At 40.9% G+C, this 18,057-nt stretch overlaps 1 protein-coding gene across 3 annotated transcripts in view; it reads left to right on the top strand.

Moving 5' to 3' along the window:
- The window catches only part of ift70 (intraflagellar transport 70), a 58,550-nt gene that overhangs the window by 19,773 nt on the left and 20,720 nt on the right, over positions 1-18,057 (top strand). The window contains exons 13-18 of one of the 3 annotated variants that reach the window (XM_030057641.1): positions 3,774-3,844; positions 11,457-11,667; positions 13,152-13,199; positions 14,189-14,260; positions 14,576-14,679; positions 16,491-16,569. In XM_030057641.1, coding sequence (XP_029913501.1) covers positions 3,774-3,844; positions 11,457-11,667; positions 13,152-13,199; positions 14,189-14,260; positions 14,576-14,679; positions 16,491-16,569 — 585 coding nt within the window. Of the gene's footprint in view, positions 1-3,767; positions 3,845-11,456; positions 11,668-13,151; positions 13,200-14,188; positions 14,261-14,575; positions 14,680-16,490; positions 16,570-18,057 lie in introns of all 3 variants that reach the window. The other 2 variants (XM_030057640.1, XM_030057642.1) reach the window with 2 other exon arrangements.

Below are 18,057 nucleotides of genomic sequence, written 5' to 3'. Positions count from 1 at the left end.
TATGCTATCTACTGGTGTAAATTAAATATAGTTGCTAAGGTGTATTGCAGTTTGTTACAATGCATTTGTGCCTAGCTAAACTCTTTGTGTACATACACTATGCACAGTATTTTCTTCTGCGTAACTTGTTAATGTGAATACCACACATCCGCGTATAAATGTGTTTTCTTAATATTCCTGTATTCTTTTTTATTTGCTATAGATTGCATATTGACATTGACTGGTATTGGCACAGAGAGTCCCACTAATTAATATGTCATTTAAGTTCCTCATACACTATATTACCAAAAGTATTCGCTCACCTGCCTTTACTCATACTATGAACTGAAGTGCCATCCCATTCCTAACCCATAGAGTTCAATATGATGTCGGTCCACCTTTTGCAGCTATTACAGCTTCAACTCTTCTGGGAAGACTGTCCACAAGGTTGAGGAGAGTGTTTATAGGAATTTTTGACCATTCTTCCAAAAGCGCATTGGTGAGGTCACACACTGATGTTGGTCGAGAAGGCCTGGCTCTCAGTCTCCGCTCTAATTCATCCCAAAGGTGTTCTATCGGGTTCAGGTCAGGACTCTGTGCAGGCCAGTCAAGTTCATCCACACCAGACTCTGTCATCCATGTCTTTATGGACCTTGCTTTGTGCACTGGTGCACAGTCATGTTGGAAGAGGAAGGGGCCCGCTCCAAACTGTTCCCACAAGGTTGGGAGCATGGAATTGTCCAAAATGTTTTGGTATCCTGAAGCATTCAAAGTTCCTTTCACTGGAACTAAGGGGCCAAGCCCAGCTCCTGAAAAACAACCCCACACCATAATTCCTCCTCCACCAAATTTCACAGTCGGCACAATGCAGTCTGAAATGTACCGTTCTCCTGGCAACCTCCAAACCCAGACTCGTCCATCAGATTGCCAGATGGAAAAGCGTGATTCATCACTCCAGAGAACGCGTCTCCACTGCTCTAGAGGCCAGTGGCGGCGTGCTTTACACCATTGCATCCGACGCTTTGCATTGCACTTGGTGATGTGTGGCTTGGCTGCAGCTGCTCGGCCATGGAAACCCATTCCATGAAGCTCTCTGCGTACTGTACTTGGGCTAATCTGAAGGTCACATGAAGTTTGTAGCTCTGTAGCAATTGACTGTGCAGAAAGTCGGCGACCTCTTTGCACTATGCGCTTCAGCATCCGCTGACCCCTCTCCGTCACTTTACGTGGCCTACCACTTTGTGGCTGAGTTGCTGTTGTTCCCAAACGCTTCCATTTTGTTATAATAGAGCTGACAGTTGACTGTGGAATATTTAGGAGCGAGGAAATTTCACGACTGGATTTGTTGCACAGGTGGCATCCTATGACAGTTCCACGCTGGAATTCACTGAGCTCCTGAGAGCGGCCCATTCTTTCACAAATGTCTTGTTTCACAGTCTGCATGCCTGAGTGCTTGATTTTATACACCTGTGGCCAGGCCAAGTGATTAGGACACCTGATTCTGATCATTTGAATGGGTGAGCGAATACTTTTGGTAATATAGTGTATATCATTTGTGTCTGTTAATTCCAAAGACATAGTGAGCTCAGTGAGCCCAGTGATTGCTTGCCAGACTCAGAATTCAGGACTCATCATTTCCTGATGATTGGTGATGTCATTAATGACCCTCCAAAAATCTACCGACCAAAAGTTGTATTAGGCTTTTACATTTGGTTTCACAGGGTCAAATAAGTCACAGCTTATCATCAATTCAATGCTTGCTTTTCTTGTGTCTTAGAATTTATTCTACTTACTGTCATTTTGCACACCTACTACTGCCTGCCTACTATTTTATAATAATAATAATAATAATAGTAATAACTTAGCTTTACATAGCGCCTTTCAAAACACCCAAGGAAGCTTTACAAAACAAAGAACAGATCAGACGAAAACAACAGACAGAAAGAACAAACATCACAAGAAGAGCCATAAGAGAAACTAGCCTAGCTAACAGGGACCAAAGGCCAGAGTGAACAGATGTTTTTTGAGAGATGATTTGAAAGAGTTGAGGGCAGGGGCGTGACGTATCTCGGAGGGGAGGGAGTTCCAGAGGGTGGGGGCAGCAACACTGAAGGCTCTGTCCCCAGAGGTGCATCGGCTGGTGCGAGGGACCACGAGCAGACCCATGCTAGTGGACCAAAGGCTCCGGGATGGAGTGTGATGATGAAGGAGGTCAGATAGGTACCGGGAGGCCAGGGAGTGGAGGGACTTTGTAGGTGATGCGGAATTTCACCGGGAGCCAGTGGAGGTGGATGAGAGTGGGGGTGATGTGCTGCCAGGACTTAGTGTGGGTGAGAACCCTGGCAGCTGAGTTCTGAACGTACTGGAGCCTGTCCAGGGTCTTACTGGTTGCCCCGAACAGGACTCTGTTGCAGTAGTCCAGACGGGTGGTGAAGGCGTGGATGAGGGTCTCAGCAACAGTATCAGTGAGTGATGACCGTAGGCTGGAGATGTTCTTGAGGTGGAAAAAGGCAGATTTGGTGACGGATTTGACATGTGAGTGGAAGGAAAGGGTGGAGTCCAGAATGACGCCAAGGTTGCGGACTTCAGGGGATGGGGAAATGGAGCAGCCATCGACCTGGAGGAGGAAATCCCCAGCCTTCTGGAGCAGTGCCTTGGGTGCCACAACCAGGAGCTCAGTTTTTTTGCCGTTGAGTTTCAGTAGATTAGATGACATCCAAGATTTAATTTCCTGTGCAAAGCACTTCTATGAGCTGTAATGAGACTCACTCATGCAATCAGGGTTAGCTGTAATTGTGCTCTATTTTGACGTGCTAGCTGGCCTCTTTTTACATAGCAGCAAGGGTGGAGCAAACCATTTAAAAGGAGTGTGTTTGTGAAGTGTGTGTATGTGGTGGGGTGTAGTAGCTACTGGATATCACTTGAACTGTGTAAATGGAGCTGTGAACACAAACAGTAATTGAACTATCATTGGTTTTCCAGCAAAGCTAAACTTAAAATAATCTGATGATAATCCAATGACAATTTCACCACGATTAAGCTAGAATATCTGCCAGGTTGGTTTAGGTCGGTAAAACTGGTATGTGCCAGTCAGTTCTTGGATCATTTTGGAAGCAAGTTTAATCCGAGTTGCAAAGTAAAATATGGCTAACATTGCACTATTTAGATGACAGCCTGCAGTCTGTTCAGTTTTTTAAGACTCTGGTCATTGCGCTTACAACATTTTAAGAGTTGTTTTGCCCCCACAAAGTAACATGGCCCTTGCTGTATCGTGTTAGTAGAGTTAGTTTACTTAATGACACGAATGCCTCTGATCAGATTGGTTGGTGCTGTTACCTGAAGACATGTTATTTTACAATAACGGTATTTGCAAGCAACAGTTTTCATGTTGTCTTGCTTTTTAAAATGAAGACACATTGCGTTTTTTTTGTTTGTTTGTTTGTTTGTTTGTTTGTTTTGGATCAAATTTGTAATGTTGAGGCTCACTCAGCAGCCAGTCATTTTGCTTGGATCATCTTAAATCATCTGTTTAAATTTGAGTATCTATAGGTGGCACCTTCATGGTCTGTTCAGCGAATTACCTATCGCTGCTCATGTTACCTATCGTATTGCTAAAGCCCCCTTCCACTTTTGTTTTTATACTGTAGTTAATATCAGAAATTACGTTTTCCCATTTATTTGTTCCCTTTAAAAATGAGATCAGGAACAAAATTAACACTTGAAATTTTTATACAAATGAATTTTTTGTTGGGATTGGTGGCTTAATGGTTCAATGTTTTTTCTGTAAGGTGCAGGAATCCAGGCTGGCTCGTGATGAAGATTGTGTGAAGAAAGCCTTGCAGGAGTATGACCAGATGCTGGAGAAGTGAGAACACACACATACACACACACACATAGCTATGTGTATGTATATATACAGTACAGGCCAAAAGTTTGGACACACCTTCTCATTCAATGCGTTTTCTTTATTTTCATGACTATTTACATTGTAGATTCTCACTGAAGGAATCAAAACTATGAATGAACACATGTGGAGTTATGTACTTAACAAAAAAAGGTGAAATAACTGAAAACATGTTTTATATTCTAGTTTCTTCAAAATAGCCACCCTTTGCTCTGATTACTGCTTTGCACACTCTTGGCATTCTCTCGATGAGCTTCAAGAGGTAGTCACCTGAAATGGTTTTCCAACAGTCTTGAAGGAGTTCCCAGAGGTGTTTAGCACTTGTTGGCCCCTTTGCCTTCATTCTGTGGTCCAGCTCACCCCAAACCATCTGGATTGGGTTCAGGTCCGGTGACTGTGGAGGCCAGGTCATCTGCCGCAGCACTCCATCACTCTCCTTCTTGGTCAAATAGCCCTTACACAGCCTGGAGGTGTGTTTGGGGTCATTGTCCTGTTGAAAAATAAATGATCGTCCAACCAAACGCACACCAGATGGGATGGCATGTCGCTGCAGGATGCTGTGGTAGCCATGCTGGTTCAGTGTACCTTCAATTTTGAATAAATCCCAAACAGTGTCACCAGCAAAGCACCCCCACACCATCACACCTCCTCCTCCATGCTTCACAGTGGGAACCAGGCATGTGGAATCCATCCGTTCACCTTTTCTGCGTCTCACAAAGACACGGCGGTTGGAACCAAAGATCTCAAATTTGGACTCGTCAGACCAAAGCACAGATTTCCACTAACGTCCATTCCTTGTGTTTCCTGGCCCAAACAAATCTCTTCTGCTTGTTGTCTCTCCTTAGCAGTGGTTTCCTAGCAGCTATTTGATCATGAAGGCCTGATTGGCGCAGTCTCATCTTAACAGTTGTTCTAGAGATGGGTCTGCTGCTAGAACTCTGTGTGGCATTTATCTGGTCTCTGATCTGAGCTGCTGTTAACTTGCGATTTCTGAGGCTGGTGACTCAGATGAACTTGTCCTCAGAAGCAGAGGTGACTCTTGGTCTTCCTTTCCTGGGTCGGTCCTCATGTGTGCCAGTTTCGTTGTAGCGCTTGATGGTTTTTGCGACTCCACTTGGGGACACATTTCAAGTTTTTGCAATTTTCTGGACTGACTGACCTTCATTTCTTAAAGTAATGATGGCCACTCGTTTTTCTTTAGTTAGCTGATTGGTTCTTGCCATAATATGAATTTTAACAGTTGTCCAATAGGGCTGTCAGCTGTGTAGTAACCTGACTTCTGCACAACACAACTGATGGTCCCAACCCCATTGATAAAGCAAGAAATTCCACTAATTAACCCTGATAAGGCACACCTGTGAAGTGACAACCATTTCAGGTGACTACCTCTTGAAGCTCATCGAGAGAATGCCAAGAGTGTGCAAAGCAGTAATCAGAGCAAAGGGTGGCTATTTTGAAGAAACTAGAATATAAAACATGTTTTCAGTTATTTCACCGTTTTTTGTTAAGTACATAACTCCACATGTGTTCATTCATAGTTTTGATTCCTTCAGTGAGTGAGTATATATATATACACACATACATATGTGTGTATGTATGTATATATATACATATATATATACATATGTATATATATATATATATATATATATATATATATATATATATATATATATATATATGTGTGTGTGTGTGTGTGTATATATATATATATATATGTATATGTGTGTGTGTGTGTGTGTGTGTATATATACATACATACACACATATGTATGTGTGTATATATATATATATATATATATTAACATTGTACTATTGTATCTACAGTTAAATTTTGAGCTATTGTAAATAGAAAGATAAATAATTTTTCCATAGGTTTATGATATTGTAGGATTTCTCGCTTGGTTAGACTATCATAAATAATGGGGAAATTATGAGAATAAACTATTCAACACTTTGAGAGTGATGATTAGTTTATCACGGTAACTGGGCCGGAGGAAAGAGGTAACAATGACCGATAAAACTACGTTTCTGGTGATCAGACAGAAAAGTAGTTTATATCGGGAATATTACACCCTTAGAGATGATAGCCTTGGCATGGAAATACTCATAAACTAAATAAAAAGGGCCGACAGATCTTTTCCGATTAGGGATCCAGATTTCCACTCAAACAATGGACGTGAATTTAAACACACTTTATTACTACAACTACTGATTATACAGAACTAACTACGATAGGTGATATATGATTATGACAAACAATAACAAACAAATAGAAATGCAGATGAGGCATGTAATAAATGAATAAAATGGCAAATGGAACATGAACTGGTTAAAATAGACAGTGGCTAAAATATGGCACAAAAACAGATATCACATCAGTGTGAAATGGCCCAATGTGTACCAGGAGAGTGAGCCCTGACTATTTCTAACGCCAATTTGGAAATGCGGGGTGTAAGCCAATAAATGTTAAAATACCGCACCAGAGTCTAAGCAAATAGAGGGTTGGGTTACTTGCTTGGCCTGGGTGCGGATCACGCCGAAATTTTGAAGTTCGCGGTGTTGATGGTGGAGGGCCAGCTGGTTGCAGCAGGAGACTGGAGAGGATAGCGGCATGCGGAGCTGGAGCCAAGACTCGAGATGGATCGGCCACTCGCTGGAATGGAGTCGCACAGGAGAAGCTCTGCGGGTGCGTTGGTCAAAGAAGCTCTGGTTCTCTCTCAGATACGCAGAGGTTTTAACCCATTCAGTCCCTCCTCAGGCGGGAAAGTTTGGCCAACCAGATGGCTATCTGTTATCAGAAATTTTAGGAGGGACGCCCCTCATCTCAACTTACTGACCAATCATGTGATATATGTGGAGGAGGGCAGCGGAGCAGTGAGGTGGACAGTTGAGACAAAAACAAACTTTTCCATGTCAAACAGGAAGACACAGAGACACAGCTGAGGAGAGCAAAGTAAGGCAAAAGGTAATCCAGTCAGTGAGAAAGCAGCTCTGGGGCTTCTGCTGACGCTGCACATCGGATCCACACTGGGGAGAAGCTGTACCAGTGCGACCGCTGCGCCACGGCTGGGAAGCGGCTCGTCCACCGGAGGATCCACACCAGGGAGAAATACTATCACTGCGTCCGGTGCGGGCGGAGCTTCTGCCAGGTGAACACGTACCGGAAGCACCTGTGCACGCACAAAGGGGAGAAACGGTTTCGCTGCCCCGGTCTCAGGCTAACAAGCTAAGCTATCAGCTGCTAAGCTACCACCAGCATGACTCCTCGCAAATTACAAGGAGCATGAGAGCTGACGCTGAGTTTGTCACAGTGGAGACAGTCAGAGAAATGCTGGAGCAACAAAAGGCTTTCTATGAGGAGATTTTGAAGAGACAGGAGGCTTCTTTCAGGAGCTTCACACAAATGATCTTTGAGTCAAATAACAAGAGAATTGATGGAATGGTGAGGGAAATCCAAGACTTGACTAATAGTCTGAAGTTCTCTCAGAATGACATTGATGAAATAAAAGCCACACAAATAGCAGAGAAGAAGACTCTAAAGGACTTAGACACGCTGATGAAAGAAAGGCACTCCACTCCAACTCAGTCTGAGGACATCCTGGATAAAATTGATTACTTGGAGAACCAAAGCCGAAAGAACAACATCATCATTGAAGGAATATCCTCAGATCATGCAGAAGAGTCATGGACTGAAACAGAGAACAAGGTACGTGAGCTGTTCACCACCAAACTGGAAATGGAGGGAAGCTCAGTTTGGATTGAACGAGCTCACAGGAAGGGAAAATTCAAACAAGGAGCTGAAAGACCAAGACCCGTTGTAGTGAAACTCCTGAGCTGCAAAGATAAGGAGATCATCTTGGGCTGGGCAAGAGCACACCTCACTGTACATAAGTGAGGACTTCTCTGAACGACTGAGGAAGAAGAGAGCCGTCCTTCTGCATGCCATGAAAGAAGAAAGAAAGAAGGGTAACTATGCCATTATCAGCTATGACCGCCTCATTGTGAGGCCGCCAAAGAGAGCTCATCCATCCTAAAAGAAAACTCAAATTAAGACATTGACTGTATCTCTAGGTCGTACTAAGACTGTTATAATGACTCTTCAGCTTCCTAAGAAGGGGCTAAGAATTGCCCATCTAAACATCTGTAGCCTGAAAAATAAGGTGCAAGAATTGAGTTGTGTACTATCTGAAAATGCTTTACATGTGACAGTCTTATCTGAGACACACTTAGATGAATCAATAGATGATAATCAGGTTGCAATACAGGGGTATAACTTATACAGACATGATAGAAATAAATATGGAGGTGGTGTTGCTTTTTATATTCAAGAACATATACCTGTTAAAGTAAGAACAGATCTACGTATGTGCACCTGGTGTGGAAATGCTTTGGCTACAAGTTCATCTGCCTCACCTTAAACCAATTCTAATAGGCTGTTGCTACAGACCACCGAGCTCCAATATTCAATACCTTGAAGATATTTGCACAGTGCTACAAACAGTTACTGATATTGACAGAGAAATATATTGTGTCGGGGACTTTAATATTGATTGGTTCTCCAAAACATGCATATTAAAAAAGAAATTAAGTGATGTGGCCAGTGCTTGCAATCTATCACAACTTGTGAACACACCAACAAGAGTTAAAATCAGGTGCACAGGAAGATCTTCAACATGCATAGACCACATTTTCACAAACTCTGTGGAGATGTGCTCAAAGGTTATATCTGTGTCAGTGGGTTTTAGTGATCATAACATTATTGCAGTGGCAAGGAAAACAAAGGTGCCAAAAGCTGGGCCTAGAGTAATATACAAAAGAATGTACAATCATTTCAGTGTAGGCTAAATGCATTTGTGGAAGATTTGAATGAGATACAATGGGATAACGTGACCGCACTGACCAATACAGAGAATGCCTTAGAATTATTTATGAAATTGTTTGCACTCATCTGTGACAAGCACGCCCCCATGAGGAAATTAACAGTTAAGTCAACCAAAGCTTATTGGCTAGATGAGGAGTTGAGGGCCTATATGAAAGAGAGGGATCAATTGAAAAAAGCTGTAATTGCATCAGGCAACTCAGATGATTGGTAGGCCTACCGTTTACTGAGAAACAAAGTCACCAAAATGAATACACAGAAGAAAAAACAATACTATAAATCCAAGTTTGAAGAAATTAAGGGTGATAGCAAAAAGTTATGGAGAACCCTAAATGAGGTAATAGGAAAGAACAAGATGAATAAGATGCCCTTGTTTATAGAAGCAGATGGTGGATTTATCACCAAACCTCAAGACATAGCTAATTATTTTAATGATCATTTTATTGATAAAGTAGAGACCATAAGAAATAAAATGCTGCCAGTGGATGGTAAGCTGTCTGAATCATTAATTAATCAGCATATCATGTATAATGATGTATGTCTACATCAATGGAGCTGAGGTGGAGCAAGTGAACAGTTTCAAGTTCCTGGGAATCAACATAACAGAGAACCTGTCATGGACTTATGGACATATCTCTGCCCTGGTTAAAAAAGCTCAGAAACGGCTGTATTTCTTAAGGAAACTTAAGAAAGCAAAATTCCCACGCCAAGTTCCTGTCAACTTCTACAAAGGAGCGATTGAAGGCATCCTGACTGGAAACATCACAAACTGGCATGGGATGTGCACGGCCCAGGTCAGGAAGACACTGCAACGAGTGATTAAAACTGCCCAAAACATCATTGATACCCATCTACCAAGTATTAGTGATACTGGGGAGGTGAGGTGCCTGCGCAGAGCCAAAAAGATCCTAAACCATTACATCTAACACAGATAACCAGTAAGATAGGCTTTAAAAAGAAATTGAAAATAGCAATGAGACAAAAAGAAATATGTTGGCATTAAAAAGCAGATAAGGTACACAATGAGATCCTCTGAGTGAAAGTCTGATCACTTCCATTGTATTTATTGCAATGAGATATGTCTGGGTATTTTGAAACGTAATTTTATTATGCAATATGCAGTGTTTGGGGATTGACATACTGATATGTAATTTTTATTAAGTACTATACAGAATATACTGTCTGAGTATTGATATATTGAATTGTAATGCTTTATTATGTACTATATACACTGTATAATGTTATTTGTATGTTTGTATATATGTATGTATTGTTCTTTTTTTTTTTTTTTTTTTTTTATGTGTGGACCCCAGGAAGATTAGTTGCTGCTGCGGCAACAACTAATGGGGATCCGTAATAAAGATAAAGATAAGGATAAATCAGTGCCACCTGAGGGGGGGTTCGCGGACCCCCCTAAATTGACTTTACCTTAGCATGAGTAGCACAATGATACCAAACATGACATACAGAGTCACAACATGGTCACATTCACATCTGCCAGGTCATTTAAGCAGATGTAACTCGGGCTTCTCAAACAAGCCTAACCTTTGTTACTGATTTGTTGACCATTTGGTAACACATATTGCTGTACAGTTCATTGAGGCAGGTAAAGTCCAGTTTTTCTCTTAATTGCATCAAGATCCTGAGGAAAGCAGGGTGTCCTTGTGTGTGTGTGAGTGTAGAGGTGTGTGTGGGATTTGAGTCTCGCATTCCTCCAGATCAACGAGGGTCCTTGTTCTCCTTATCAGGAGGATGCCAGACTGTTCAGGAATGTGCCTTTTGCCCTCTTACACTTGTAAATTAAGGGTTGGTTAATCCATTGAAACGTTAAGGCCTTTGATGGTGCTAGAGCGTGACATCATGACCCTTCCGTCCTCTCGGTGGTATGAGCCAATGTTTATTCAGGTGTTGTGCTATGTGGTCACTAAGGTTGTAAACAGGACCCATTTACAACCCTTAGTCGGGCAGAGATTGCTGTGTAGGCTGGGTCAGCCTCCGGTCAAACGGCAGATATGCCATTTGTTGGTGATGGTCTCCAGGCCTGGAAAACCTGGATCCTACAATATCAAAATCAATATTGAAATTGCAGTATGCCTGGGAAATATCCCAGTATGCAATTTTGTCATTATCATGCACCCAAATATTTTTGTTCATACACACCTGCATAAAGACAATGCAGGTGTGCAGAAGTTGCTGGTTTGTATTTGGTAATGATATTAAACAGAGGAAAGCAGTTGATTGGTGTAGCAAATGTTTTGTACTTTCATGTGAAAAATGACTAAAACAATTCATCATTTGATAATCAACTAATTTTCTGTAGATCGGCTAATTGATTGATCGACAGTGGTTTCCCAGACTGGGATTAAGCCTAGTCGCAGAGTAAAATATGGAACTGGAATAGCTCAAATTCACTTTCTGGGTCATGGATTGAAATAGTTCTAGATTTATCTTAATCTAGATTTAATTTAATTTAATACTAATTAACTAAAAATAATTTAATACTTTAATTTATTATACTCATACTTTAATTTTTTTCTGTTTTGAAAACTCATGTCAGCTGGTACAGTGTGTGTTTGCTAACATTTTCCCTAGTTCTCACTCCCCTTGCCTTCCACTGTAACATCTGTTCCTTCCTCTCCACTTTGTTAGTTAGTGATTTCCTTCCATCTGATTGACCTGTTCCTCTACCAGGTACATCCCAGTGCTGATGGCCCAGGCCAAGATCTACTGGAACCGTGAGAACTACCACATGGTGGAGAAGATTTTCCGCAAGTCAGTGGAAATCTGCAGTGAGCACGATACCTGGAAGTTGAACGTTGCCCATGTGCTCTTCATGCAGGAGAACAAGTACAAGGAGGCCATCGGTTTTTATGAGCCCATTGTGAGGAAGCACTACGACAATGTGAGTGGTTCACCAGGACAGGTTGCTCAGCAGTGTATAATACTTGATTCATGTAACTTAATGTACTGTACTTTGAACTTCTAACAGTTAATGCACTTGGATTAGGTCACCTTTAGAGCCTTTGCACACCAGGTCTGTATTTTTTGTCCAAAATTGTCACATATTAAAAATAAATATGATCTCACGTTGTATCACTCACATTTACACACTAACTCCGACACTTTTATCGGTCATCAAAGTTTTTGGAACAGGTTCGATTTTCTGTGGTTTTTTTTGCAACAAGCTTAATAAATTGATGGAAAAATTTAATAGACTGAGGCAGCACAGCCATTCCACATGACTGGATGTCTGGGATCACCTGCACAGCATGGAAACACTGATACTATCAGCTCTGCAGAAAAGTCTGATAAACAGACTGCTGGGCAGCTGCTGACCATGATCTTGTCTGTCTTTTGCAGCATTTTGAGGCTGTTCCCTGAAGATCTGCACATCCAGTTGAAAGGCTGATCACCATAGAAACTGAAATGAACCCAATCAGTTTCTGTCGTGGCCACCTAGTTCGCGCTTTTCTGATGGCACATTTTAGATTTGGCCTGTTAACCTCCTTGCTGCTCTTGATGCCTTCTCAGGACTGGATGGAACCAGTGTTTTCTTTGGTTTCATATTGTGAATTTCACAATGAATACAATAATAAAACAGACTCGTGGTTTCTGTGTGGAACAATGTTTATCAGATGACGGATTTTAAAAAAACGTATATAAAAAATACAGACTTGGAGTGAAAAGGCCTTTCCAGTCAACAAATTTCATTATGTTGTCCTTCTCAGCTTAGAAGCTTCATGTTGTAATAATGTCAGTGTCTTTTATTGTTGTTGTAATATATTACAGCGTGTCTATAGGTCCTTAAAGGAACATACCAGTGATTTTGAATGTTTGGTCCATTTACTACAATTAACCCACATTTCACATTGCATTACATTGCAACAAACCATTTTGCTAATCATGTGGGGCACTGAACTGCAATATGTAATCTTTTGATTTTCAAATATGAACACCCACCTTAGAATTTTATACTTCTGCGACATGAAAATTCATTTTCATATCGTAGTGGAATGAATGTAAACCAGAACCTGGATTAAGGTAGGGAAAATTATATCAGGGTTCTAAAATTCAAAAGCTTGTTCTGGGAAAATATTAGCAGAAACATTAAGCATGCACATTGTATAGATATTGCGCTAAACATGAAAAATCACCGGTATGGTCCTTTTAAAGATGGTAGAAAACCAAGACGTGTGGCTTTGATTTCTGATACAGATACTGATTTTTTAAATTGGATTGCAGTAAAAGGGAAATTCTCTTCTTTTCCCTTTTCAGCCTCAATATCCACCCAATATCCAATGCTCGTATCAGGACACATGTATCCCTAAAGACCACATGGACACATACATGCTATCAATATTACTGACAGTCTGCTTTTCTGTCTAGTTGGAGCAGTGTAACATTCAGGAGTGTCCCTGCAAGCGCAAGCCCTCGGTAAACCCCCCCTACTACCACCACCAAAAAAAAAAAAAAAAAAAACAACAAAGGCTCTGTCTTTGCCACTTTGCAGTGCTTGCACATCTTTGCATGAAGCTGGTTTTGGTACTTTTCTACTTTTTTTGTTGTTCTGTCTTGTTTTGTGTTGTTGCAGTGGTGCCCTCTTGGCCTGGGATTAGTTGAAAATTTAGAAACTAGCTTTCCAGTTATGGATCATTAGAGCGAGATAGAGGATAGAGAGAGAGATCACAGGAAAGTTGGGGTTGGGGTCCTGAAATGTTGTCAGTCCTTTGAAGAAAATGACAAGAACTTAGTAACTAATCAAACAAATGAGGTGTCGCTCGTGTCCTTACAGATCCATTGTCTACAGAAGATTAGGAATCTATGTTACTTAGCCATTAATTATCTTTAGGGGGTAATTATGTAATAATGTATGTAATCACACAGAGTGAGTCCTCTTTCTGGGATCACAGTAGATTGCGAAACAAAAATTGTTGTTTCGCAATCTACTTTCACTTTCACAAGGCTCTTGTTCGATCACTTGGATTATTTTGTCTCTGACCTCCAATTTGAAAATGTCGTGAAGCTACTGAGTTTGTGTTACGAGGTAAGCTGCTTTGAATTAACTTTTAGTGTCGTCGTAGTGTTGCAAGAGACTTTCATGTGATTGGTTAAAAATTTAGATAACCTACGTTTATCTGCAGAATATGTGAATTCAGAGATGCTTTGAATGAAGTTGAACTGGCAAGTTTGTGAGTTGAAGGGCAGAAGAGGAGCCTGTTCCAGCCAATACAGCAATTTAGATAGTCTACATTTACCAGACAGGCTGGCCGTAAATTGTATGATGGGAAGAAGATCCAAAGATCTCACATTGCATTGCAAAAATGCATTTTATATTGCTTAATGTTTCTTTTAAGGAGCAGTGATGCTCTGTTGAAATTTGCAAATTACCAGCTTATAATAAATAAATTTGCATCCCTTTCTAGATCCTGAATGTCAGTGCTGTGGTCTTGGCTAACCTGTGTGTGTCCTACATCATGACCAGCCAGAATGAGGAGGTACTGTGCAAACACTTAATGTTGTGGTTCTGTGTAGCTGAATGACACAAGCACTCCCAGCATCAAGGCTTCCATTTCCATGTTAAAATGTGAATGTACATTGCTATGTGAAGGGCTTTTGATTGACATGTCCATCAAATTATTGTCAATTTTTATGGTTAATACATTAGACAGTGGGGGGATTTTTTATCTGTCATCTTTTCTGTGATTCTATTTTTGAAGTGTAAGATTATTTACAACTCTGGCTTCCATACACAGTAATGAAGGAACATTGTGTATTCTCTGCATTTCCTGTGTGCCTTCTCCGGCCATCAGGCTGAAGAGCTGATGAGAAAGATCGAAAAAGAGGAGGAGCAGATCTCCTACGATGACCCGGACAAGAAGGTCTTCCACCTCTGCATAGTCAACCTGGTGATTGGGTGAGCTCCCAGCACCTGATGTTCACTAATCTGTTGGAGAAAAGACTCCTGGCCTGGTCATACAGTATGTATATTTAGTAACAGAAGGCAGTTCATGAAGGCTGGAGGTATATAGTGCGTAACTTGAAATTTCTGGTAACATTAGTGCGTAACTTGAAATTTCTGGTAACATTTTATCATAATCCTCAGCTGAGTCCAAAGCTGTTTGGTAGATACAAAAAAGACATTGCACAGGGTGTTGTGTTGGTCAGTTTAAAAGGAAATTTGTAAAAATGTGGTAATAATTCATCCCTAGCTGTTAAATAGGACATTAGTGATGCTGTTCTCTTCTCATTGTTACTGAGTGCTGGTGTATGCACCAAATGCTAAAGGCCCGTTTCCACCGAATAAGTTCCTGGTAGTATTTGAGGGGCAGGAACTACTACAGGAACGTCCTCTCACTCGGCCCTCTCAACTGCCGTGTCTCCACTGAGAGGGCGAAGTAGGAGGAAGGTTCCTGTAAAGTTACTGGGCTCTGGATGTGATGTAATCGTTGCACGACCATTTTGACCGGGGCATCAAAATGTGAGTTGTTAAAAAAGCATGTTGTTAGCGTCCCTAAAAATACCGACTAAAAAGCGTGTTGTTAGCGTTAGCATCCCTAAAAATGCCGGCTAAAAAGGGTGTTGTTAGCGTTAGCTAACGTTGGCTAGCACGTTAGCGTTAGCTTGGTAGTGTTGGCCGTGTTGCTAGGGACGCCAACGTTTGCTAACGTTAGCTAAAGCTAATGCTAGCGTCCCTAAAAATGCCAGCTATTTTGTCGCTTTCTGTTGACACCACATCCCACCGTGAGTACACTTCTGATCAAAATTTTAAGACCAGTTGAAAAATTGCAAGAATTTACATTTTGCACTGTTGAATCTTAAGAAGGTTCTAAGTAGAGCTTCAAAATGCAAAAAGAAGAAATGGGAGTGAGACAAAAAAAAAAAAAAAAATTGAGTAAGCAATTTATTGCAAACAACCATTAAACTGAAATAGGCTGTTCATCAGCTGATCAAAAGTTTAAGACCACAGCCTTTAAAAGCCCAAATCTTCACAAAAATGTGGATTCAGTGTCATTTTCTGTCAGGTACGGATCTCCGTGCACACAGACTGCTGTACTTTCATTATAAACAGACTTTTATTTCTTATTTCTTTATTTCTTGTGCTTTGTAAAGCGTCCTTGGGTGTTTTGAAAGGCGCTATATAAATCAAAGTTATTATTATTATTTTGTTTATATGCGGTTGCAGCAGCACAACGGACAATGACACAGTCAACATGGTTGATTATTGATTGCGCAACGTGGCCATTCGCCAGTAATCGCACTGCGTGCATTAAACAGTTTTGAAGAGGCAGGAGGAAAGTTGCATGATACATCCGCGCGCTGCATGTGTGACCGTGCATGTGCTTGTGTATGCGCCCGTGCCGTGCACACCCGCTCCAGCCGTGCCAGAGCAGGGGAAGTGTACTGTATTCAAGCACGGAACAGAGCGATCACACTAGTCAAATAATCTGGATTTTAGGGGCAAACGTGCTTGGGCGCAGAACAAACTTGCCAATGTGAGTGGGCACTCACATAACAGCAGTGGGGAGTGAGTTAACTACAAAATTTTCTAAACGGGTAGACTATACCTTTTAACACACAAAATATTGTTACTGTAACTGTACTGCACTCTTTGGACTTACATAGTCTTAGTGGCTAGTGGGGGTAAAGTGTGTGAAGTAAACCTAATGCAACCACTTTTGGAGTATCAAATGTATCAGTTTTATATCATCTGTTGCACTCTTTCAGGACCTTGTACTGTGCAAAGGGGAACTACGAATTTGGCATCTCACGTGTCATCAAGAGCCTGGAGCCTTACAACAAGAAGGTCAGACATTATATCATTAACTCAGAGTGCTGTGAGAAAGAAGTCATAGTGTTATGAGAATAAAGTCAGTGTTACGAGAATGAAATCCTAATGTTACAAGAATAAATTCGTAGTGTTACACGAATAAAGTCATAGTCAGGGTTTTTCCTGGCTCAAAATGAGGTGGTGGTTGTACCTGATCATAGGCTCGTATGTGCATATGTACCGTGCTTTCAACTGGCTCAAGCAAACATGGTTTACAAGCAGTGTATTTTAGGAGTTCTAATTATATGATTTTAAAAAAAAAAATGACAAGTATCATTTTAAAGCATTTTTTAAATCTAACTTGTTCAATATTTTAATACAATTTGACTTCACATTTTTCTGGGGACCCCCTGGAAAACACCCAAGAACCCCTAGAGCAGGGTTCCCCAACCCAGTCCTCAAGAACCCCGTCCTGCAGGTTTTGGTTTCAGCTCTGCTCTTGCACACCTGACCCAGTTAAGGCCCACGCATCTTCCTGCATGCTCTGTTCAGGTAGATCTGCTTCAACCAGTCAACATGAAGCCCTTAAATGGATCATATATCTTTCATTACAGCCACATCAGACTTGTATGTGGCCTTCTGCAAGTCTGGGATGTAGCTGTAGACACACTAACTCTTGGACTTGTCATAGTACCGTCTACACATTGCAGAACAAATGCAAAAAGGGCCAAGTCAATATGTTTATAGCTACAGCTATACAAAGAATGACATTTATTGTACAACAGCAATATGAGGGTGAAACTAGAACCTGGAAAAAAAAGGGAAAGTTAGGCATTTTTTTGGACAATCTGCAAAAAAAATTCTTTTTTTACCATGTGTTCCTATAGGTGTCTACTAACACCTCCCAATTTATCCAAGCCCAAATCCTCGGGGAAACGAGAGCCAATCAAAGTTATGGAGTGCCCAGAGGGCCTGGGCGAAAATAGCGAAAATATTTTTTTACCAATATTAGCTTTTGAGATGTCTAACTAGGGGTTTTTAGGGGTGCTGAATCTATTCCAACCATTAGTTTTGAGTAAAATGACTCCTTAACCATGAAATCTTGATCTGTCATATTTAGACAATAGGTTTTGGGTGTCAAATGGATTCTAAACATTCCATTTGAGATAAACTCACTCTGGTGATGGAAAGTAAATCCTTTTGCTGTCTAAAGTTTAGATGACTGTAAATTTAAACACACATCAATTTTATCTCTTAGTTATTGCCTAAAATGAACAACTGACCGACATAAAAATTGGTGTTGCTAGCTAGCATCCATCTTAAGTTAGCTAATGTTAATGTTCACTCTAGCCGCCTAACTACATCAACCATTGTAAATACTCTCTGTGTTGTTGATCAACTTTAATTGTGTTGTAAATTGTGTCATTTTATAGTGGGCTCACTATATATAACTCATAGTGAGATTATTGTTCCTCAAACCCATGGACACCATTTCACACTCTTTCACTGTCGAAAAATGCAACA

Source organism: Myripristis murdjan, chromosome 8 (assembly GCF_902150065.1).
Source record: "Myripristis murdjan chromosome 8, fMyrMur1.1, whole genome shotgun sequence".
Taxonomy (NCBI): domain Eukaryota; kingdom Metazoa; phylum Chordata; class Actinopteri; order Holocentriformes; family Holocentridae; genus Myripristis; species Myripristis murdjan.
Note: the sequence above shows the minus strand (reverse complement) of the source record. Positions and strands in the feature narration are given on the sequence as shown.